This window comes from Acanthochromis polyacanthus, chromosome 8 (assembly GCF_021347895.1).
Source record: "Acanthochromis polyacanthus isolate Apoly-LR-REF ecotype Palm Island chromosome 8, KAUST_Apoly_ChrSc, whole genome shotgun sequence".
Taxonomy (NCBI): Eukaryota; Metazoa; Chordata; class Actinopteri; family Pomacentridae; genus Acanthochromis; species Acanthochromis polyacanthus.
In genome coordinates, this window is record NC_067120.1 from 39,697,208 (window position 1) to 39,721,997 (window position 24,790).

Consider the following 24,790-nt stretch of genomic DNA (forward strand, 5'->3'; position numbering starts at 1 on the left):
ACCCGCTGTAGTAATCGCATCTGAAAGTGGTTTATACCGGCGGATTCATGAGAATCTAAGCTTTCCATCGGCGTATAGTGTTTGTATAATCGTGTTTGCAGCCGTCGGACATTCTTGAAATTCCTATGCAAATTAGTAGGTGTACCGCCGGCGGTACACCTACGATGCACTGAAGCGTAAAGGGTTAACCTCCACAGCATTATCATCTGCAACACAGAAACACATTTAACCTCCACAGCATTATCATCTGCAACACAGAAACACATTTAACCTCCGCAGCATTATCATCTGCAACACAGAAACACATTTAACCTCTGCAGCATTATCATCTGCAGTATAGAAAAATGTTTAACCTCCACAGCATTATCAGCTACAGCACAGAAACACATTTAACCTCCACAGCATTATCATCTGAAGCACAGAAACACGTTAAACCTCCACAGCATTATCATCTGCAGCGCAGAAACACATTTAACCTCCACAGCATTATCATCTGAAGCACAGAAACACGTTAAACCTCCACAGCATTATCATCTGAAGCACAGAAACACGTTAAACCTCCACAGCATTATCATCTGCAGCGCAGAAACACATTTAATCTCCGCTCACCACAGCATTATCATCTAAAAATCATGTTAAAACACAACAACGACGGGAAAACTCGCCTCACAAAAGCTCCTTTCTGCTGTTAGAAGCTGCAGCGGGATCAGCAGCAAAACGCAAAAGTAGCTTCTATTGTTCCAAAATATCAACTGGATTCTTACAATCAGGAGTCAAAAACAGCCTCAAAGTGTCTGAGTTTAATTATCTGGTAACAAAATCCAAATATTTCAGCTGATTTTTTTGTATTTCCACCTTCAAACAAACCTGTGAAGTCATTTTAATGGTTCAATATCTCCAGAAATTAAACTCCAGCAGACATGAAATGTGGTGAAAATATATATATAATAAATATATAGATATAATAAATTCATCAGATCAGAATCAGTGAATGGATCCAGCTGAGGACTTTAAAAAAAATCATTGGTCCTTGAAAGTAGAAGTGTGCAAAATGATCTAATGATCGGATTCAGTGATTTAAAAAGGGCAAATTTAGCCAAAACATTGCAATAATTTGTCCACAAAAGGGTTATAATTGTCAACAACGACTCAAAATCATTTGAAATTCGTCTAAAATGACTCAAAATTCATAAAAATCACTCAACATTGTCCAGATTAATAACAGTGAAGAATTATTGGGCCTTGAAAATGGAAAAAAGTGCAAAAACTTCCAATCCAGGTTGGTTTAGTGTCTCCATAAAGTTCCTGTAAATGTATATCTATGGATAGATCCATATTTCTACTAAAATACATTTAAAATGTACATTTTTACTGTCTGATGCTCAGTTTTTCAACTATAACTCAGTTTTAAAGCAGATTCTGAGAGGAGTTTGTGGTTGCAGATGATGATAAGAGTCACACTGACACCTCTTTCCTCTTTTTGACCTCCTGGCAGCACAAAGGACCTGAATCAGAGTCTGGAGCTCCCTGCAGAGAGGTGGCGGACATAAAGGAGATAATGTGGGCTTCTCACCTGAGATGGTGGTGGTTCCTGCCGTCTGCACCGAGTAGGCCTGCTGGGAGAACGGCTTGATGCTGGAGAGGAAGATTCAGACACAAGATCATCCACACAGAAACAGCAGGGAGGTCAAGAGCTGCTGGGAGTCGGTACGAGCTGCTGGGGGTCAGTACGAGCTGCTGGGAGTCGGTAAGAGCTGCTGGGGGTCGGTAAGAGCTGCTGGGAGTCAGTACGAGCTGCTGGGGGTCAGTACGAGCTGCTGGGGGTCAGTACGAGCTGCTGGGGGTCAGTACGAGCTGCTGGGGGTCAGTATGAGCTGCTGGGAGTCAGTAAAAGCTGCTGCAATAACATTTACCTCCATCATCATCACAGCAATGAAACAGAACAAGTCAAGCTAACTGATGACGAGGAACAGCAGGACAGCAGGTCTGAAAATCTACTGAAGTTTACCCTTTGCACGGTGAAATTCATCATCTCAATCACAGTAATGATTTGTAAATTATCACCTGAGATAATCTTCTGATTCTACACACATGATCAAAACTGCAAAAACTAAAAAAAAAAAACAAAAATCTGTAATTTCACTCAACTTTTACTTTTAATTTTACAGATATTTTTTCTGTATTTGGAAAAAAATCCAAAAATATCAATTAAGTGCCAGAAAAACTGTAGTGAATTTACATATGTAACGTAAAATAACAAGTGAAATATAATAATACAACAAAATAATGAATAAAACTGATTTTTTTTACATGTGAACATCCTTCATTGAAATGAAAAATCAACCAAAAAAAAAATCACAGGATCTCGAGTTAAATTAAGGCAGGAAAATGTGTTTTAATTGTGGAATTTCTGCTGTATATTTAAGAGATGTTTGTTTAGTTTTATTTGACAGGATTTTTCAGCTTAAAAAGTAAATGCATTTCCTTTATTATACACTACCAAACAAACAACTTTTCTGACTGAACTGTGCTGCGTATGAAAGCAAAAACAAACACAGGAATACTGACCACAGAAAATAACATTTGATTTGAGATTAAATGTCTTTTTTTGCTTTTCAGTATGAGAGGATTAACAGTTCAGGGTTTGTCTTTATTCCGTTCTGTGCATCAGTAAAACATCGTCATCAAACCTCGTTGACATTCAGTCTTTCTGCTTTCGGAAAATATTTCTTTTACAGGGTTTTTTTTATTCTGTTTCATACAGAAAGTGAAGAGTTTTGACCTTAACGTTTTATAGCCGCTCTAGAGGCAATTTTATTGCTCATTTATTATCTCAGTTTTCTTTTATTTCACATCTACAAGTTCTGTAATTTTTTTATGACTCAGTAAAACTCATAGATAGAAGCTGATAATTACCAGAGGATGACCGTCACATGGTTTCACATTCACAGAGAAGTAATAAAAGCAGTTTTTGTGCAGAAGAACACAAGATAAAACTATTCTGACCCGTTGTTAGGGGAGATAATAAACAATCACAGATTTTACGTTGTTGTTTTTAACTAAGACACGTAAGAGGAGACAAAACAAAAACTGCTTTTAGCTTTTTGGCTTTTAGTGTTGCTTTTCTGTCAGCTGGTGGAACATGAAACACCTCCTTCATACACTTAGAGAAGTAAAAATAACGTCAGGGCTGAGAAAAGGTTTTTAACCCCACGAATCACTTCTTTTTTATTGCTTTTCCTCGTTCACTCTGTCAATTTTATTTTATTTTTTTCAAGAATACACTAAAAAAAACTGTTGGATGTCACAATGAAAATAGATTTCCATAAACTGATGTCAGGACTTCCTTAAAAACCAAGTGAGCAAGAAAGACTAGTGAGGGAGGCCACCAAGACTCCTATGACTGCTCTGAAGGAGTTCCAGCTTCAGACGGTTCATCAACAACTGCTGTCTGTTCTTCACCAGTCAAAGCTTCATGGAGACAAAGAGGAAGACTCTGATGGAAAAAGCTCCAATTAAATCTGGACTAGAGTTCACCAGAAGACATGTGGAGACTCTGAAGACACCTGGAAGAAGGTTCTTTGGTCTGAGGAGACCAGGATGGAGCTTTTAGTCCATCTGGTGAGATTATGTTTGTTGGTTTGTTGTCCAAATACTGGACATCATCACAAACACACCATCTTCACTGGGAAGCACGGTGGAGGCGGCATCATGATGTGAAGCATGGTGGTGGTGGCATCATGATGTGAAGCACGGTGGTGGCAGCATCATGACGTGAAGCACGGTGGAGGCAGCATCATGACGTGAAGCATGGTGGAGGCAGCATCATGACGTGAAGCACGGTGGAGGCGGCATCATGATGTGAAGCACGGTGGTGGTGGCATCATGATGTGAAGCACGGTGGTGGCAGCATCATGACATGAAGCACGGTGGTGGTGGCATCATGACGTGAAGCACGGTGGAGGCAGCATCATGACATGAAGCACGGTGGTGGCAGCATCATGACATGAAGCACGGTGCAGGCAGCATCATGACGTGAAGCATGGTGGAGGCAGCATCATGACATGAAGCACGGTGGTGGTGGCATCATGACGTGAAGCACGGTGGAGGCAGCATCATGATGTGAAGCACGGTGGTGGTGGCATCATGATGTGAAGCACGGTGGAGGCAGCATCATGACATGAAGCACGGTGGAGGCAGCATCATGACATGAAGCACGGTGGTGGCAGCATCATGATGTGAAGCACGGTGGTGGCAGCATCATGACGTGAAGCACGGTGGTGGCAGCATCATGACGTGAAGCACGGTGGTGGCAGCATCATGACGTGAAGCACGGTGGTGGCAGCATCATGATGTGAAGCATGGTGGTGGCAGCATCATGAGTGCTTCTTGGCAGCAGGTCTTACTAAACACTGGGCTGATGCAATTATTTATTTGATGTTTTATGCTTTTAACTGACATCACTTTGTAGAAATATGTTTTCACTTTGACACGAAAGAGTCTTTGTTTTTTGTAAATCTTTCAAAAAAGGAAAATAAATCGACCAAGATACAAAGTTGACATGCAGTAAAAGGGGAAAACTTTGTAGTATATGTACTTCAAGAGCCTGTAAAATATTCACAGTATGAAGGTAGAACTTGGATCATTAAATAAAGTTACTGTAGATGAAGAACCAGATGATTCTGAGGAGGCACGGATTGATTTATCATGGAATAATCCAGTGTTTTTATTGTTTTGGTGAAGTTACAGAGTTAAAGGCTGACCTCACAGCATCAACCTGTTAAAGCTGGATAATGAAGTGAATAATTGTGACTCACTCTTCTGTGGTGGAGCTGGACTGTCCTCCAGGAATCATCCCCTGCCACAGCTGGAACAAACATCAACACACCGGATTCAAACTACAAACCAAACTGTGGATATGTGGCCACCAGATTAGACACAACTAACTGCTTCTCCTGGACTTATTTGCGCAGATTAAATGTTTTTTTTTTTTTTTGGTGTTTCTTACCTGTGCGTTGCCGGGGAAGCTGGCTCGTACGATGCCCGGCAGCAGCTTGCTGTGGATGGCTGTCGCCGAGACGATCTGAGCCGAGGACATGGAGGAGATGCTCTGCAGCGCCTTCTCCTTCGCATTCTGGTCCTGCAGCCAAAACAAACCATCATTAGGAAAAGCAGCATCATGTCTAAACTTCACTCAGTGAGTTAAAAAAGGGGAAATTCCACAAACTAGAAACAATGATGACAACTTTCTGGACTAATGGAAGTTAAAGTTGAGCTAAAACTGAAGCTAGAGGGGGAAGATCTGAGTTATTCAACCGCAAAAATAGACGTTTCACATCTGTATCATCGCATTAAAACTGTAAAACCACTCAGTTTAGCATTAGGACGTGCTGCAGTGAAACACTGTGAAAGGACAGACAAATATATAAATCACATGGGGATTGTTTTGACAGCAATTGGGTGAAAATCATTTCAGTATTTCTTTCCAGTATTTCTAACTCGCATCATGATGAAGCACGGTGGTGGCAGCATCATGACATAAAGCACGGTGGTGGCAGCATCATGATGTGAAGCACGGTGGTGGCAGCATCTTGATGTGAAGCACGGTGGTGGCGGCATCATGATGTGAAACACGGTGGAGGCGGCATCATGATGTGAAGCACGGTGGAGGCGGCATCATGACGTGAAGCACGGTGGTGGCGGCATCATGACGTGAAACACGGTGGAGGCGGCATCATGACGTCAAGCACGGTGGAGGCAGCATCATGATATGAAGCACGGTGGAGGCAGCATCATGATGTGAAGCACGGTGGAGGCAGCATCATGATGTGAAACATGGTGGTGGCAGCATCTTGATGTGAAGCACGGTGAAGGCGGCATCATGATGTGAAGCACGGTGGAGGCAGCATCATGATGTGAAGCACGGTGGTGGCAGCATCATGACGTCAAGCACGGTGGAGGCAGCATCATGATATGAAGCACGGTGGAGGCAGCATCATGATGTGAAGCACGGTGGTGGCAGCATCATGACGTCAAGCACGGTGGAGGCAGCATCATGATGTGAAGCACGGTGGTGGCAGCATCTTGATGTGAAGCACGGTGGTGGCAGCATCTTGATGTGAAGCACGGTGGTGGCAGCATCATGATGTGAAGCACGGTGGAGGCGGCATCATGACGTGAAGCACGGTGGTGGCGGCATCATGACGTGAAACATGGTGGTGGCGGCATCATGACGTCAAGCACGGTGGAGGCAGCATCTTGATGTGAAGCACGGTGGTGGCAGCATCATGACGTCAAGCACGGTGGAGGCAGCATCATGATGTGAAGCACGGTGGTGGCAGCATCTTGATGTGAAGCACGGTGGTGGCAGCATCTTGATGTGAAGCACGGTGGTGGCAGCATCATGATGTGAAGCACGGTGGAGGCGGCATCATGACGTGAAGCACGGTGGTGGCGGCATCATGACGTGAAACATGGTGGTGGCGGCATCATGACGTCAAGCACGGTGGAGGCAGCATCATGATGTGAAGCACGGTGGTGGCGGCATCATGACGTGAAGCACGGTGGTGGCAGCATCATGACGTCAAGCACGGTGGAGGCAGCATCATGATGTGAAACATGGTGGTGGCGGCATCATGACGTCAAGCACGGTGGAGGCAGCATCATGATGTGAAGCACGGTGGTGGCGGCATCATGACGTGAAGCACGGTGGTGGCAGCATCATGACGTCAAGCACGGTGGTGGCAGCATCATGATGTGAAACACGGTGGTGGCGGCATCATGACGTGAAGCACGGTGGAGGCAGCATCATGATGTGAAGCACGGTGGAGGCGGCATCATGACGTGAAGCACGGTGGTGGCAGCATCATGACGTGAAGCACGGTGGTGGCAGCATCATGACGTCAAGCACGGTGGTGGCAGCATCATGATGTGAAACATGGTGGTGGCGGCATCATGACGTGAAGCACGGTGGAGGCAGCATCATGATGTGAAGCACGGTGGAGGCGGCATCATGACGTGAAGCACGGTGGAGGCAGCATCATGATGTGAAGCACGGCGGTGGCGGCATCATGACGTCAAGCACGGTGGAGGCAGCATCATGATGTGAAGCACGGTGGAGGCGGCATCATGACGTGAAGCACGGTGGTGGCAGCATCATGACGTCAAGCACGGTGGAGGCAGCATCATGACGTGAAGCACGGTGGTGGCAGCATCATCTCTTCAAAAAGAGATTTTGCAACTCTCACTGTAACTTTACACTGTTTTACTGTATTTAAATCAACAAAAGTAAAATTATTTTCCAGATATTTGCAGTAACCCTTCGTCTATTCCGGGTGTGACGAGAACTAAACTGGATGCAAACATCTGAGATCTACAGCAAACGGCAGGATGTGAAGGGAGCCGGAGCAGCTGAATAAAATGGAATTAGAGGCTCGGCGATCGCTGCAGATTCACTAATTGGCAGCTTCACTCAAGTTAATTGGCGCTGAGTGAAATCTCTCCTCCTGTGGGAACTAATAACATTATAGACGGGAATCACGCTGGATTTTCCTGCTAAACACCAGCAACCATCTGGGTCTGATAACATCCTGACCTGAACTCATCTCTGTAAAAAACCACTAGAGCACATGTTCGCTTTAAGCCTCACCAAGTTCGAATGAAAAAACAGAAACAATGTGGAGGAAATACAGAATAATAAGCCACAGATACACAGCTAGGGTTGAAAAAGAGGCAAGAAATCCTGGTTTTGTAGGTTTAGTTTAATTACTCAAAATCTTCACACTGTGTTTACTTGAGCTTAAAGTCAACATTTATTGTCTGTAAAGGAACATTTAGCTCCGAGTTTTATACTGAACAGAAAATCTGCGAAAGAAAATTAAATTCTGCAAACATTAGAGCCTCAAAAAATGTTAAACTGTGAAAATACCTGCAAATATCTGTAAAATAGTGACATTTTAGCTGATTTAATACAGTAAACAGTGATTTCAGTCTTACATTTTCAAAAAAAATTACGATGCCACCACCACCGTGCTTCACACCATGATGAAGCCACCACCGTGCTTCACACCATGATGCCGCTACCACCGTGCTTCACACCATGATGCCGCCACCACCGTGCTTCACACCATGATGCCGCTACCACCGTGCTTCACACCATGATGCCGCCACCACCGTGCTTCACATCATGATGCTGCCACCACCGTGCTTCACATCATGATGCCGCCACCACCGTGCTTCACATCATGATGCCGCCACCACCGTGCTTCACACCATGATGCCGCTACCACCGTGCTTCACATCATGATGCTGCCACCACCGTGCTTCACATCATGATGCCGCCACCACCGTGCTTCACATCAAGATGCTGCCACCACCGTGCTTCACATCATGATGCTGCCTCCACCGTGCTTGACGTCATGATGCTGCCACCACCGTGCTTCACATCATGATGCTGCCTCCACCGTGCTTCATATCATGATGCTGCCTCCACCGTGCTTGACGTCATGATGCTGCCACCACCATGCTTCACATCATGATGCCGCCTTCACCGTGCTTCACATCAAGATGCTGCCACCACCATGTTTCACATCATGATGCTGCCTCCACCGTGCTTCACATCATGATGCCGCCACCACCGTGCTTCAAACCATGATGCCGCCACCACCGTGCTTCACACCATGATGCCACCACCACCGTGCTTCACACCATGATGCCGCCACCACCGTGCTTCACACCATGATGCCACCACCACCGTGCTTCACATCATGATGCTACCACCACCGTGCTTCACACCATGATGCCACCACCACCGTGCTTCACACCATGATGAAGCCACCACCGTGCTTCACACCATGATGCCGCCACCACCGTGCTTCACGTCATGATGCTTCCGCCGCCATGCCTCACAAACTACCATTTGGAAAAAGACTGATTTTGGATGTTATTTACGTTTGATGTGGATTTTGTTGACATTTTATTTAGTTTTGCTCGTTTATTCAGTCAACATGTAAATTAATCCCTTTTCTGTGATTTTACCAGATATTAAATATTAAAAAAACAAATCAGGTAAAAATAATTGATATGTCCAAAAATGAACAGTTTGCTCTAGAAAGATTCTGTAAATAAATAAAACTTTTGTGCTGCTCACTGCAACCGCTAAGCCATTAATGACTCAGCTATGAAGAACAATGACATGACAAAAATTCTGAGTCTTTTCAGTTGAATTGCAAGTGGCCTCGAGTATAAATATGAAGAATGTCGGCCAATATATATATCAAAAAATATACGCAGCATGCAGAGAATCTGTTGAAGGAAAAAATGTCAAATATTTGCTTTTTCCAGCGTCTCCAGCGTGAGAATTTGCTGCTTTTCTCCGTTTTCTGTCAACAGAATCTGACAAAAAAAGCAATTACAAAATGTAACCTTGAGCTGCACAAAAGTGGAATCATGGATGATTGAAAAAAAACATCCACACACTCACATAATGAAAACTAGATAAAAACAAGATAAACAAGGTTTATTTTTCATCAGGTTGTCACTCTGAGGCGTTAAAAGTTCAGGTCATAAATCCTGATTTAATACGTAGAAAAGGAGAACAAAAATACTGTCTAAAGCAACATTTTCATCCTTTTAAAGAAAACAGCTTCAGCTACATTCCAGTTTAACGTGTCAGAATATGATTCAAACGAATCTTTAATGTGGACTTTAATGAACCATCTGTCGTTTATTTTATGACTGTTCGCTGCGTCTCCTTTCAGCTCCGCTCGGAAAAACAAGCGGCGCTTTGTTGCTTCACGTGAAGTTAATTACAAGCAACAGTGAGAAAGGAGAAGAAAAGATTAATAGAGTGAAAGGAGGCGGAGGAGAAGAATGGATGTATGGATGTAAGAGGAGGAGGAAGAGGAGCTAAACAGACCTAATTAGACACCAAGGATACAGGAGTCACTGTGACCGGCATCCAGCAACAACAACAAAAAAAACAACAACACAGGATTTACACCATTTCTGTGCATTGGGTGACAAAACTGTTGCTTCTACGAGATTCAAAAGAGATCTTAAAAAGCCTCATAAGTCCAAAACCTGCAGCAGAGTCTGAATGGCATGTTGTATTCAGAAAAAGCACCATAATTATGTGATTTATCAGAGCTAGAAGCTTCAAAAATAGGAAAAAAAATGCTGGATTTCCATGTTTCCTGCAGTCCTTGAACTACTCATCTGTGACATGTTGGGAAAATGTAGCTTAAAAACTGATGATTCTTTAGAAATTCACCAAAAATAAACAATTTCCTCAAAAAAGATTCTGGTAAAAATAAAAATTCTGTGCTTCTCTGTGTAATGATGAAGCAAACAGTAGCTGGGTTTCCTTTACAGTTTCTTGCAAAATAAAAGCGATATTTCTAAAATTTCGACAAAGTATATTTGCGCTTTGAACGTGTTTCCATTGAAGGTTGTTCTGGGCAGAAGCATCTTGTAAAATATCATCCCGCGAGATTTCACTGCAGGAAGATGGACGCCCAAAACCTGTTTCTATCTCCTTCTAACACTCTGCATTCCTCTGCTGTTTGCTGTCTAGTATGGCAGTGATGTTTTTCTCAAGAATAATGGCAAGAAAAGTCTCGGTCTCCTCTTCTGTCCACACGTACCGTGCCATGTTTACTCCAAGAGAACTGGTCATGTGACCAGGTACGTCATGTCCGATGATGTATAATTGCAGAAAAAGTGTTTCCATTGCGCTTTTGCGATATTTTTCAATATCGAAACGTCTGAAAAACCACCTCATGAGAGCGTAAAAACTTTTTAGCGATATTTTAGTAGATAATTCAGGTGTTTCCATTACCATTTTTTTATTGCGCTATTCACATTTTGCGCATATCTAAGGGTAATGGAAACGCAGCTAGTGACTCAGCTGTGACCAACGGTGACACAGCAAAAATTCAGTTTTCAGCTGAACTGCAGGCAGTGTTTACACTGTGCATAAACAAATTAAAAAGTAGGAAAATATCTGTAGTATATAGAGTCATCATTTATTTTGATTTCTTTTTTAGGTGCTGGACATTTGGAAAAATGTTGGACATGTTGATTTTTGTTGTATTTTTTTTTCAATTTTTGTAAATTAAAAATACAATTTATCAGGCTGAAACTGCAAAAACAAGAAAAAATGATTGGATTTTGAATTTTACAACAGCCCATGAATGAATAATCTGGGACATGCAGCTCTTTAAGGAAAAAGTAACCAAATCTAAGCTTAAAAACTGCGTAAATTTCATCAAAATCGCTTTATTCTACATGTCACGGTTAAAGATTTGCCAAAAATAAACAGATTCTGTTAAAAATTATTAGAAATTCTGTGCTCCTCAGCGCAAGTGTGAAGCAAACAGTGACGCAGCAAAAATTCAGAGACTTTTCGGATGGACCGCAGTGTTTACACTGAGAACGGAAGAGTCAAGTATGGAAAGTCATTAAAAATGTAAATAATTAAATATCTATAGTATGTGGAGCCTCCATTTATATCCAGCATCAGGAAAACCTCTGGAAATTGCTGGACATGTTGATTCCAGTTTTTAAAAATTTTGGAAAACAAATAATCCTAGAAATTGAGATGTAGAGTATTCTATTCTCTTGATTTTCCTCTCCTTTATTCTTTAGAATGGAGAAAAAATGAATGTCAGTGAAGAAAAACGGGATGGCAGCAAAAAACTAACAAAAAATAAACAAAAAAAGAACCAGAAACTACTCAGAATTCAGAGGATTCATTGTTTTTTTACTGAAAAACTGTTCAACTGTTGTGTTTCTCACCATCAAACAGAGCAGAAATCAGTTTTTCAGGTTCAATCAGGTTGTAAAAAATAATAAATGCTCCTTTTACAGTTGGCAGTCTGTGTTTAAAACAATAACACTCTAGCTTCATATTATCCAGAGTATTTCTGGTGACTTTTTGCACATGTAAACTGCAGATCAGAGCAGTGTGAGACTTGCGATATTTGGATGCATTTTTAGAATTTGTAGAATCTGCCTGGCTGCCTGCAGGTGGCGCTATTTCTCACCCACTGCAGTGATTGGTGCTAATCCTGTTTACTCCAAACAAACTGTAAAAACACACCGCCGTCCGTGCAGAAGGGGATTTATTTCCTCACGTCTTACCTTTAGTTTGGACTGGAACTCCCTGGATTTCCTTCTGGCCAAGACCTGGATGTGACTGGATACCTGGAGGAGAGGAGAGGAGGCGAGGAGAGGAGGGCAGCAGGAGAAAAGGGGGTTGGAGGGTTGGGAAGAGGAGGAAGGACCAAACAGAGAGTTGCCATGGTTATGAAAGGCCTGTTGCCACACTGGAAGGGCGAACACACACTCAGTCCTCCCCTGACAACAGTGAATAGATCCATCTATGCACATCTTTTGAGAGCAGACAGACACCTGGGAACGCCGACCAGCATCCGACAGATTCACGCTCTGCTGCCGCGATCTGTCACAAAACCTCAACAGACTGGTTCCACATGTCATTTTTAATGTGTTTATAACCTCAACATGTGATGAAAATGCTTCAGTAGAATGTGTTTTCATTGCTACTCTTCTTCTTGTCGGCATTTAAAGACTACAGAGGTCATGTTTAGCAACGCGTCTAGAATAAAGTCACTGATGCAAACCTTAAATCAACACTAAGTCAGACTTTCATAGTTAAATATTTTAATGTTAATTTTAAGGTGAAGAACAGCACACAATGTCATTTACTGCTGCAATTTAGAACTATGAGTAGTTAATTAGTTTCTGTGTCGTGTGCATTCGTTATTTAACAAACTCAGAGGAAATAATCCTAAACAACCAGAAGCAACGAACTAAACTTCAGATCCTGTATGTCAAAACCTGGATTATATTCATTATTACTGAGTCCATAACGGGAAGCAACTAATAAAACTTCAGCTGCCGTTGGTCAAAACCTGGATTGTATTCAGTATCATTGAGTCAGAGGAAATAATCCTAAACAACTGGAAGCAACAAAATAAACTTTAGCTACCATTAGTCAAACAAAACGAAAGTGGAATTCTACTGTTCTGGGACCAATTGTGAGGTGGAAATCTGGAAAAATCTGTCTCTAAATCACTTCACACAACTTAAAATACATCGCTTGCAGTGTTATAGTCTATTGTATGCAAATAACTGTCTACAAACAACTGTAAGCAACAAACTGAACTTTTACTTTTTTTTGTGGACATTTGTAATAGATGTAAAATTGTAGAGGTCACATTGATCCTGCTGCGGTCAGCTGTAGGATCAATTTTGGTGCTGAAATGTGGAAAAATCCTTCCCCATAGCAATTAACACAATTCAAAGTACGGTACTTCTATCTGTTAATGAAACTTCATGCTGTCAGACAAAACTTGGATTTTTTTTTTACCTGTTTTCTACATGTTTAGCTATGTATTTAGTGACTTTTTATGGCCATAGCTGTGTATTTAGCCGTTTCTGTTTTAATCTAGCGATGTAGTTAGCCTCTTTCTATAGCTTTAGCTGTATTATTAGCTTCTTTCAATAACTTTAGCAGTCTAGTTAGCTGTTTTCTATGACTTTAGCTATGTAGTTAGCTGTTTTCTCCAACCTTAGCTATGAAGATAGCGTCCTTTTATAGCCACAGCTGTGTATTTAGCTATTTTCTTTTACTTTAGCTGTGCAGTTAGCTTCTTTTGATAATTTCAGCTGTGTAATTATATTTTTCAGTTACTTTAGCAGAATTCTTAGATTCTTTCTATGACTTTGGCTATTTAGTTAGCTTCCTCTATGACTTAGCCAGATTCTTAGCTTTTTTCTATTACTTTGACTATGTAGTTAGCTTCATCTATGACTTAGCCACATTGTTAGCTTCTTTCTATGACTTTGGCTATGTAGCTAGCTTTTTCTATATCTTTAGCTGTATTATTAGCTGCTTTCTATGATTTTAGCTGTATACTTAGCTTCTGCCTATGGCTAAGTGTGTAATTAGCTTTTTAAACAATTTCAGCTGTTTTCTATGACCTTAGCTGTGTAGTTAGCATCTTTTTAATAGCCATAGCTGTGTATTTATCTGTTTTTGTACTATTTTAGCTTTGTAGTTAGCTTTTTTCTATAGCTTTAGCTGTATTATTAGCTGCTTTCTATGATTTTAGCTGTATAATTAGCTTGTGAAATTAGCTTTTTAACCCTTTAAGCTGCAGTCAATTCCAGCCGTTTTCAGTACAAAAAAAATCGCTAATATTCTATTTTTAAATAAAAAAAATTACGAAAAATACGTGGAATATTGGACGCACATGGCGAGGTGCATTTCCTTGAAAACGACCGATTCGTGGATTTTATACCGACTTCAGGACATGTTTTGGATAAAATAGTTTACTGGCTTGTGTCGTCTGGATGTAAAAGGTTGGATTATGGCCGTTTTTTGTGGAATCTTTTTTTTTGTGTGTAATAATGAACCCGGAAATGTGAGTCGCGCTGTGTGCATTGAAGCCGTGTATAGAGAACGGATGGATGAATATTCGTTTTTGTCGGACAAATGTGTTTTTCTCACCCGCTGTGGTAATCACATCTGAAAGTGGTTTATACCGGCGGATTCATGAGAATCTAAGCTTTCCATCGGCGTATAGTGTTTGTATAATCGTGTTTGCAGCCGTCGGACATTCTTGAAATTCCTATGCAAATTAGTAGGTGTACTGCTGGTGGTACACTGAAGTTTAAGGGGTTAAACAGTTAGCAGTTTCTGTATTACTTTAGCTGTGTAATTTTCTGTTTTCTATAACCTTAGCTATGTAGTTAGTGTCTTTTTATGGCCACAGATGTGCATTTATCTGTTTTTGTATTCATTAAGCAGTGTAGTTAGCTGTTTTCTATTACTGTAGCTGTGTGGTTAGTGTCTTTCTATGGCTTTGACAATACAGTTAGCTTCTTTCTATAACATCAGCTGTGTAGTTATATGTTTTCTGTGACATTAGCTCTGGAGTTAGCGTCTTTTTATGACCAGAGCTGTTTATTTAGCTGCTGTTGTATTCATTTTTATGGCCATAGACGTGTATTTAGCTGCTTTTGTACTAGTTAAGCTGTGCAGTTAACTGTTTTCTATTACTTTAGCTGTGTAGTTAGCGTCTTTTTATAGCCATAGATGTGTATTTAGCTGTTTTGTATCAGTTTAGCTGTGTAGTTAGCTTCTTTCTGTAACTTTAGCTGCAACAATACCACTGTAACACTATATTTGGGTTGTGGGTAAGACCACACTGCTTCTCACCAAGTGATTTTTCTTTATTACCTTCAAAATTTTAAGTTTATGATTTCTTTTCTGTGATGAGGACTGATCACGTCTCTCTTCACGACTGCAGTTTAATCTCTGTTTAACGTGATTTCCTGCAGTGACACATTCTGCAGACGCTGTGATTGGATTTAAACGCCGCCTCATTATTACCTGTTTCCTCGTTCGCGTCTTCCCCGTCCTCAGCTTGATGTATCTGGCTATCAGCTCGTTGCGACCTGGAGGCAAAAGACACAAAACATGAAGCATGACACATGCTTTGTTTTTTTCTTTTTCCTCACACACACACCCATGTTAAACCCCAGAAATCATATGACCCTGACAAACATCTTAGCTGCTGATTTAGAGCTGTTGACCCAGCGACCCAGTGACGTGCAGCTTCACATAGAAACGCTGTAATCACGGATACCCCGTTGAGCCCGACACACACACACACACACACACACACACACACACACAATCACACGCTAACAAACACACACACACATGCCCTAGCCCTGAATACACATGACCCAACAATACAGGCATTCATGCGGACCGGCCGTCCCCTGATTAAAGGAACCAGCAGGCCAGCTGTACCCATGCTTACGAGCGTGCACGTACGCGCATGCACGCACACATGCGTGCTTACAATGCTGAATAATTCAGCCCATTCAATAGGCAGCACAGCAGACTCAGCATGACCTGGCCGGTATGGATTAGTGAGGCTGAGAGAAAGGAGGCAGAAAACCGCAAGTTTACGTGGAGAAAGTTTGTGTTCACGTATTATAGCTTAAAAAAAACATGTTTTAATGGAATTATCAAAGAAATGTGGAGCAAAGTTTTGAAATGCTGTAAAAAAAACTTAAAAGAAAAGCTTTAATTTGGCAAGAAATAACATTTAACGTTTCATGGAAGACATTTTTAAACTTCATTTGCTATGACTGCTAAAATATAAAAGCTTGTTTTTAATAGAGACCAGTTAGCATGTAGCTAACCGGATAGCTGGCGGTTTATTGTGTTGAGAATATTTTATTTACTTTATTGCTAATAAATGATGCTGACGATGAGTAAACCTGCCACCAGAAGGGGGCGCTACAGCTGTAATCAACAGATTAGAAGAAGAAACAAAACTCGCCTTTTGAAAACTGCTAAAGAAAGAAAAAGAAAAATGTGGCTCATCTAGAAGAGAAAAATGGACAAAAGTCTTCAGGAAAAATTCACATTTTTATATTTGTCATAAAAATTGATTACTAAAGCAATCAAGTGTATTTTTACTCCATGTCAGGCTATTCGGTGTTTATTTTACAGTACCAAATTATAACTAGAGTTGGGAGTTTGACACATTAATTTAAAAAAAATAACGCTAAAAAAGCATTTAATCACACCCTTCTCAGTTCCTTAACTTCTGGCACAGTGGTAACACTAATGAACACTCCAGTCCAGCAGGTGGGGCTAATGAACCGAAAGCCGTGAAGAAGAAGCAGAAGACTCGCTGAGTGAATCAGCGCACAAGAAAGTTTGGTGAAAAGTGAAGGAAGACGAGATGCATTGAGCTCGTTGGGAGGAAAGTTTTCTTTTAAAATCTGTCTGATGTCAGCGTGGATAAATGCTGGTTGGAGCAAATTCTGCAACAAAGAGTTTTCTGATCACCCCAATGTAAAACATGTTAGCACCAGAGCGAACGTTAGCTACGTGTCCTCAGGGAAGTTTTTTCTCGTATGGAAACGTGTCTGAATATGGTCCGGTTGTTGGGTGGGTCACGGTACGTGTCCACAGGATCCGTCAATTTATCACATCCCATTCAGTGTCTCGTTGCATGCTGGTTCTGTTGTGGTGCAATTCGAGCTGCGATCCGTTACAGGCCCCTGGAGCTCATTTGCATGAAGTAAACTTGACTTATGCAAATTTGTCACGGGTGAACAGAGGTCTGACATCCCAAATTTTTGTCAAATGTCTTGTAGGAGTCAGGAACAGTTTGGTTTACCAGCAGATTCGAGTTTGAGCTCAGGTGATTTGTGACTGTAGGAGCCAGGACAATTGTTTTCTTTATTAATCTGTTTTTCTTGAGGTAACCACATCTAGTGGCTGAAAGATGGGAATGAAAGCCAGGAAGACCTCCAGGAAGGTGTGGCCTACCAGAGACAGTCTTTTGATTACAACGCACATCCAAGGCCTGCAGCAAATTCTTCCTCATTTTATCTTTAGCATCCTACGTCTTTTTGTTTCTAAGTTTCAAAGAAATTTATGTTACAATAAATAGTGCCTTATTTTTAAAACATTTTTCTGTGGGCATCATTTTCTTTTGCATGCGTGTTGAGTCAGACACTTCGGTACAGCCAGCAGAGTGGCTCTAAAGGCCCAGGAACAGCCACAACACGTCTAAACTAGCCGTCGAACTAAAACCAGGACAGATTCAGCAGATTAGTTCTCACCTCAGATGTTTTCAGAAATACTTTATGCTGAGCTGTTTTTGTACTAAAAAAGAAAGTTTGCAACCGAGCCTCCATGTTGGTCCGACGTTTTTACCAGACTGAAGGTCTGTGACCACCTAGTGGCCCACTGGTGACCCGCCCACCAGGTGGGACATTTTCAGATGTGATACGTTTACACACGAGGAAAACGGATCCTGTGGACACGTACCATCACTAGTGGGCCACTAGGAGGTCACATGACCGACCTTTAGACCTTCAGAGCTTCAGTCCTATGTTTGACAAACGTTTCATGATACATCGGATCTCCACTTACCACATCAAATCTGCATAAAGCAGAAGACAAGTTTACTTTATGCAAATGAGCTGTGGGCTGCTCTGGAGAAACGCAACAAAACGCAACCAGCATACAAGCGTTTCACATAGACAATGAATGGGATGAGATAAACTGACGGGTCCTGTAGAGCTCGCACAACTCTTATTTTTCCAGATAAATGGTGAAATCATCTAGTTTAATTGTTATTTTTCTAAATAAATGGTGAGATCCTCTAGTTTAACTCTTATTTTTCTGGATAAATGGTGAAATCATTTAGTTTAACTGTTATTTTTCTAGATAAATGGTGAAATCATTTAGTTTAACTGTTATTTTTCTAAATAAATGGTGAGATCCTCTAGTTTAACTCTTATTTTTCTAGAATAAATGGTGAAATCATTTAGTTTAACTGTATTTTTCTAGATAAATGGTGAAATCATTTAGTTTAACTGTTATTTTTCTAAATAAATGGTGAGATCCTCAAGTTTAACTCTTATTTTTCTAGATAAATGGTGAAATCATCTAGTTTAATTGTTATTTTTCTAGATAAATGGTGAAATCATTTAGTTTAAACTGTTATTTTTTCTAAATAAATGGTGAGATCCTTAGTTTAAACTCTTATTTTTCTAGATAAATGGTGAGATCCTCTAGTTTAACTCTTATTTTTCTAGATAAATGGTGAAATCCTCTAATCTAACTCTTATTTTTTCAGATAATTTTTAATCTAACTCTTATTTTCCAGATAAATTTGTGAAATCCTCTAATCTAACGTGCTGTTCTTTCCTTGTTTTTCTTCGTCTCGTTCTCTTCTGGCTCGTCTCCGATGCAGCCGAGTGGATAACCCAAAGTCCTGCCAGCTGGCCAACCGATGGTCAAGATCAGCACAAAGCCAAACCTTCTACTCTGCTCCCAAACGGCTCCACAATAGCCTGACTAAACTAGGCAGATTGGCGGAGCGGTGCACTGTGGGCGTGCACGTGGAGGGGGGGGCATGGCTCGTGTCTCTGAGCGGGTCGCCGCCACAGAAGGAGGTTTACCTGAATAAATCTGGGCATGCTCCTCCTGCAGGGTTCCCCCCAGCGGTCTGACGACGTGCACCGCCCACACACACACACGTGCGGCTTACGGAGCACGAGCGCCACACACAACTGTGCAGTACGTGCATGGAGCGCCAACACTCACACAGAGGCTGGAGGAGGAGGCAGGGCTGGAAATCTGACTCCAGAGGGGGCAGCTGGTCTTTGGTAGGAGGCTTAACGGTGAATTATCATCCTTCAATAAAACACACTACTTCCTGCTAAACTCTGACTAACTCATCCATCCATCCATCCTTTTACCATCCATCCTGCCCTTCATCCATCCATCCATCTTTTATCCATCCTCCCTTCATCCACCATTTCCCTTCATCCCATCCATCCTCCCTTCATCCATCCATCCTTTATCCATCCTTCATCCATCCATCCATCTTTTATGCCATCCATCCATCCATCCTTTTATCATCCATCCTCCCTTCATCCATCCATCCATCTTTTATCCATCCTCCCTTCATCCATCCATTCTCCCTTCATCCATCCATCCTCCCTTCAATCCATCCATCCATCCATCCATCCTTTATCCATCCTCATCCATCCATCCATCATCATCCCATTCTCCCTTCATCCATCCATCCATCCATCCATCCTTTATCCATCCATCCATCTTTTATCCATCCATCCTCCCTTCATCCATCCATCCATCTTTTATCCATCCTCCCTTCATCCATCCATCCATCCATCCATCCATCCTTCATCATCCATCCATCCTTTATCATCCATCCTCCCTTCATCCATCCATCTATCCTTTATCCATCTTTTATCCATCCTTCATCATCCATCCATCCTTTATCATCCATCCTCCCTTCATCCATCCATCTATCCTTTATCCATCTTTTATCCATCCTTCATCCATCCATCCATCCTTTATCCATCTATCCATCTTTTATCATCCATCTCTCTTTTATCCATCCTCCTCCATTCCATCCATCTTTTATCCATCTTTTATCCATCCTTCATACATCCATCTTCCAATCCTTCATCCATCCATCTTTTATCCATCCTTCATCCATCCATCCATCCATCCTCTGTTCTGTCTGGCTGTTCCTTCCTCCCCTCCTCTGGCTGTTCCTTCCTCCTCCCTCCTCTGGATGTTCCTTCTTGTTCAGTTAAAGACTTCAAGGTTGGAATCAGATGTTTTTTTAACCATGACGACCAGAAGCTGCTCGTTTTAATGGAGGCTCCAGAAACACACAGAGCTCATGTTTTGGTATGTAAGAGATTTAAGAACACGGAACCAGAGCCAGGACCAGAACTGGAACTAGAAGCAGAACCAGAACCACAATCAGAACTAGAACCAGAACCAGGCTGCTGATGTTCACGTTTGTTGCTGGGTGGAAAACTTTATCTCTAAATTCATCAAGTCAATCTGTAAAATTCTTCCTCCTCTCGACCTTAACGTTGATCAGAATCAGTTTTATTGTCATTAAACAGTTTATCATGAAACTTCTGTCCTCACATACCAACAACATATAAACGTATAAAAACATGAAATATGTACAGAAATATAAATAAGTTGACATTTATCAATTGCCGGTGAGGTAAATGTAGTTAAACTGGGGAATAAAAGAATTGAAGCAGTTAAGAGAACAAGTAACATGAATGCAGCTGTTTTTAGTCAGATCCTCTTTAATTCATTTGCAGCAACTGAATTATAAAACTCTGGAGTGAAATCTAACTCCTTAAAATAGTAAAATGCACGTTTTATCCTTCTCACTAAAAGTTAAACTGCTGCTAGTTTTAAACATCCACTGTCACCGTTTTTATTTATCTGGATGGTTTTTTTATTTTAAGTGCTGCAGCGGTGAGGAAGGTTTTTAGTTTTGTTTGCTTTTACTATGTATGCAGATATTTAGGAAAATTACATTAACTGATGATTAAAATGGCCTTTTTCTACAGTTAACATGTCAATTTACACGTTTTTTGGGGTCATTTTTATTATTTATTATCTGCAATTTAACTAAACAGACACATTCTGCAAAAAAAGCTTTTTTTTAAATTATTTTTATTATTTTTTTCATTCCTTAATATACTTCATTTTTCTTTCCAAAATATAAAAATAGTGTAAATTTAGTCAAATGCAGCGAACAAACAAAATTTTAAAAATATAGGATGTTATTTACAGTTTGGCGTTTTTTTTTTACAGAAAACATTTAATTCATACATTTTTTTTACTTTTTTCCTGTCTTTTAGACAATATTATTGTTAATATATAATTTAACAAAACAGACAAAATCTGTAAATAACAGCTTAAATTCTTTTTTACAGTTCTTCATTCCTTTTTTTTACACTTCATTTTTCTGAACATTTTTCTTTCAAATGATGACAGTATCTGTTAAAAAATTACTTTTGCTTAAATAATTTAAAATAAATAGTGTAATTTTACAATCAAACTAAAGGAACAATGAAAAACAAATAACAGACTCATGATATAACGTTATTTACAGGTTTAAACCGTTTTTTTTACAGTTAAGTGAAATTTACACTTTTTTCCTGTTACTTTATGATCCATTACCTGTGATTTTACAGAAGAAGGAAATACAATAGAAATGCTTAAACTCTTAAGTCCTTTCTCCAGTGCAGACCGATCCCTGTGCATGTGACAGACCAGCTTCTCAGACAGATTTCCTTCTCAGAGACTTGTGGACGATAAACACAAGCTGAAATTGAATTCAGCTGAGAATCAGCAGCAGCGTTTGAACGAGCTTGCAGACGTCCGATGGTCTGATTGAGAAGGGTTTTTTAACAGGAGTTCATTCTGGATAAAGCATGAATGAGCCCACTGAGTCTAACTGGGACCCAATAACTCTCAGTTTAAGACGGCAGAAGGAGAATTTACAGCGTGAAGGGTTTAAAAAACGGCTCAGTGGAGCCAAAATGTTGACTAGTAATATGAAAATGTTGAACTTTCTGTGCTGCTTCTGACACAGTCGGTGATTAAGACTTCTAGAAAAGCTCCTCAGAAGGAGGTCAGAGCCTCACTGACCACCCGAGGAGGAGCTCAGGACCAACGCTGGCCTGGAGCCCGGAGCTCACAGATCATTACAACATCCACAGATCCACAGATCCACCTCAGTGTCCTCACTTTAAACCATCACAGCTGCTGCTTCGTCTTCCAGTCACTGCAAACAACATGCAGCTTCATTTAAAGGGAAAATAAAACATCCAAGCTGGGAATATTTCAGAGTTCCATAGAGGAGGGTCCAGATTTATCCCCTTTTAATGGACTTTCTCCATCATTTCTGAGCCTCAGAGCTTCATCAGTTCAACAGATAGAACCATGACATTTATACAGGGACAAAAAAACTAGAAATCCCCACAGAAGTAGCAAAAGTTACCACAAAAGACCCAATATCACCCAAAAAGAGCCAAAACTACCCTGAAAGATTCAAAAAGGTAAGGAAAACACTCAAATCTCCACAAAAAGGGACTAAAAATCACCACAAAACGGGTTAATTTGCAACAAAAACTCAAATTTGGCAATAACAAAAAAACATGCAAAATAACCACAAAAATGTCCAAAGTATCACAAAAGACACAAATCACCCAGAAAAGAGCCAAAACTACCTGAAAGATTCAAATATGCCAGGAAAACACCCAAAACCACCACACAAAAAAGGACCAAAAATCACCACAAACAGATGAAATTTTAACAAAAACTCTAATTTAGCACAAAAAAAATCAACCAAATTGGACTAAAGCTCCTCCAGAACCTCCTCAGAACATCTGGTTCTTCATCTGCAGTAACTTCATCAATGGATCACAGTTCTAACCTGCATCCAGATTTATCACTTTAATGGACTTTTTCCATCATTTCTGAGCCTCAGAACTTCATCAGTCAGCAGATAGAACCATGACATTTAGGAGGAGAAACATCTGAGTTCTGCTAAAAACTGACCCCCGATCAGTTTACCATCCATCCAGGCGTCTCAGTCTGAACACTGAATCTGGATTTTGTTCAGAACCATTTTTTTCTTTAATTTTAGACAGGTGTTGACTCAGAAATTGCATCATTTTCAAGCAATTTTCATTTCATTTTCAACAAAGTTGGATCATTTTCGAGTCATTTTGCACAAATCTTGAGTCATTTTCTGCCATTTTTTGAAGCATCATGGGACTAATTTTGTGTTGTTCTGCAAATCTCCAGTCAGTTTGGATCATTTTTGGGTGAATTCTGACTCATTTTTGGACAATTTTTTTGTAAATTTTCAACAGATTTTACATCGACTTGGATCTTTCTCATCATCTTGGACAATTTTTGTGTCTTTGGGATCATTGTCGAGTCATTTAGAACAAATTTCATGTCATTCTGGACTAATTTTCTGGAGTTATGGATCATTTTTGAGTCATTTAGAACAAATTTCATGTCATTCTGGACTAATTTTCTGGAGTTATGGATCATTTTGAGTCATTTAGAACAAATTTCATGTCATTCTGGAACTAATTTTCTGGAGTTATGGATCATTTTTGAGTCATTTAGGACAAATTTCATGTCATTCTGGTTCTCATCTGGAATGGATGTGAGACTGATGCTGCAGTTTTTTAATAAATTCAGGGGAAATAATTCTAACACAACCGGAAACAACAAACTAAACTTCAGCTCCTGTTAACATTGAATGGAATAAAAACCTTGGATTATATTAACTATTGTTGTTTAATCATTAATCTGAGCTGCTTAAAGTTTCATTTTATGCACATTGTCCAGAACAGGAGCAGGTTTAGATTTTTAACTACGTGTCTTATTTAATGTAGTCTTTTAAGGTTATTTATTTTGCTTATCACGTCTATCTTTCCTTTATTATTTATCCTGTAATTAATGTCCTTCCACCATCTTTTAACATGTTTGAATCAAAATAAACAAAACTGAGCCAGCAGTTTCTTTAAAATGAGTCAAATTTAAGACATTAATAAAACATGAAAACTGCAGGAAATTTTCGTGAAAGAAAGAAAAGTGCCTATCTGACTGCTGCAGCCTCCAGCACATCTGGAACATCTGTTCTTAACATCCAGCTACAGCGGCCAAAGGTTCCAACACCGGGTTGTTTTTTTATCATGCTGCCGTTACTTTGTACCTTTAATAACAGCTTTTTATTCTCTCTGCCTTCTACATGCATCGTGCTCGTTCTCATTTTTCTCTCCCACTAAGTTCGTCTCATCACTTCCTGTACCTTTCTCTGCTTTTCTATTTCGGTCGCTCTCCCAGCGGGGGGATTGTTAGACCCCACAGGTTAACTTCCTGTTGGGACTATTCACCTGCCACTCATCTTTTTCTAACCTAAACCAGCCCTAAAGACACCAGAGGTTTGGTTTTATAGCCGGTATGCTGCAGAAAAACCAGAACGACGATTAAAAACACGACATCTGTGATTCAGGACTCTTTGGGAAGCGCTGCATTACCGCAAATACACACAAAACAACTAGGAAAAGACGCAAAATTAACAAAAGATGATCAAAAATATGACAAACGGCTGCAAAGGAACTGTTGATAGGCGCAAAATGACATAAAAATGACCAAATTACTGCAAAAAAGTGAAAATAATGTGCAAGATGACTAAAAAAAGTCACAACATGAACACAAACTGGTGCTGCATTACTGCAAAGACGCACAAAACAACTATAAAAAGATGCAAAATGGCCAAAAAGAAAGAGAACTGATTGAAAAGACACAAAATGAACACAATCAGATGCAAATCAACGGTAAAAGAGGCGC

At 40.5% G+C, this 24,790-nt stretch overlaps 1 protein-coding gene across 1 annotated transcript in view; it reads right to left on the reverse strand.

Moving 5' to 3' along the window:
* The window catches only part of tead1a (TEA domain family member 1a), a 44,616-nt gene that overhangs the window by 13,319 nt on the left and 6,507 nt on the right, over positions 1-24,790 (reverse strand). Inside the window, 5 exon segments of the mRNA XM_051951866.1 lie at positions 1,574-1,635; positions 4,818-4,867; positions 5,009-5,140; positions 12,142-12,204; positions 15,419-15,483. Of these exon segments, the coding sequence (XP_051807826.1) occupies positions 1,574-1,635; positions 4,818-4,867; positions 5,009-5,140; positions 12,142-12,204; positions 15,419-15,483 (372 nt within the window).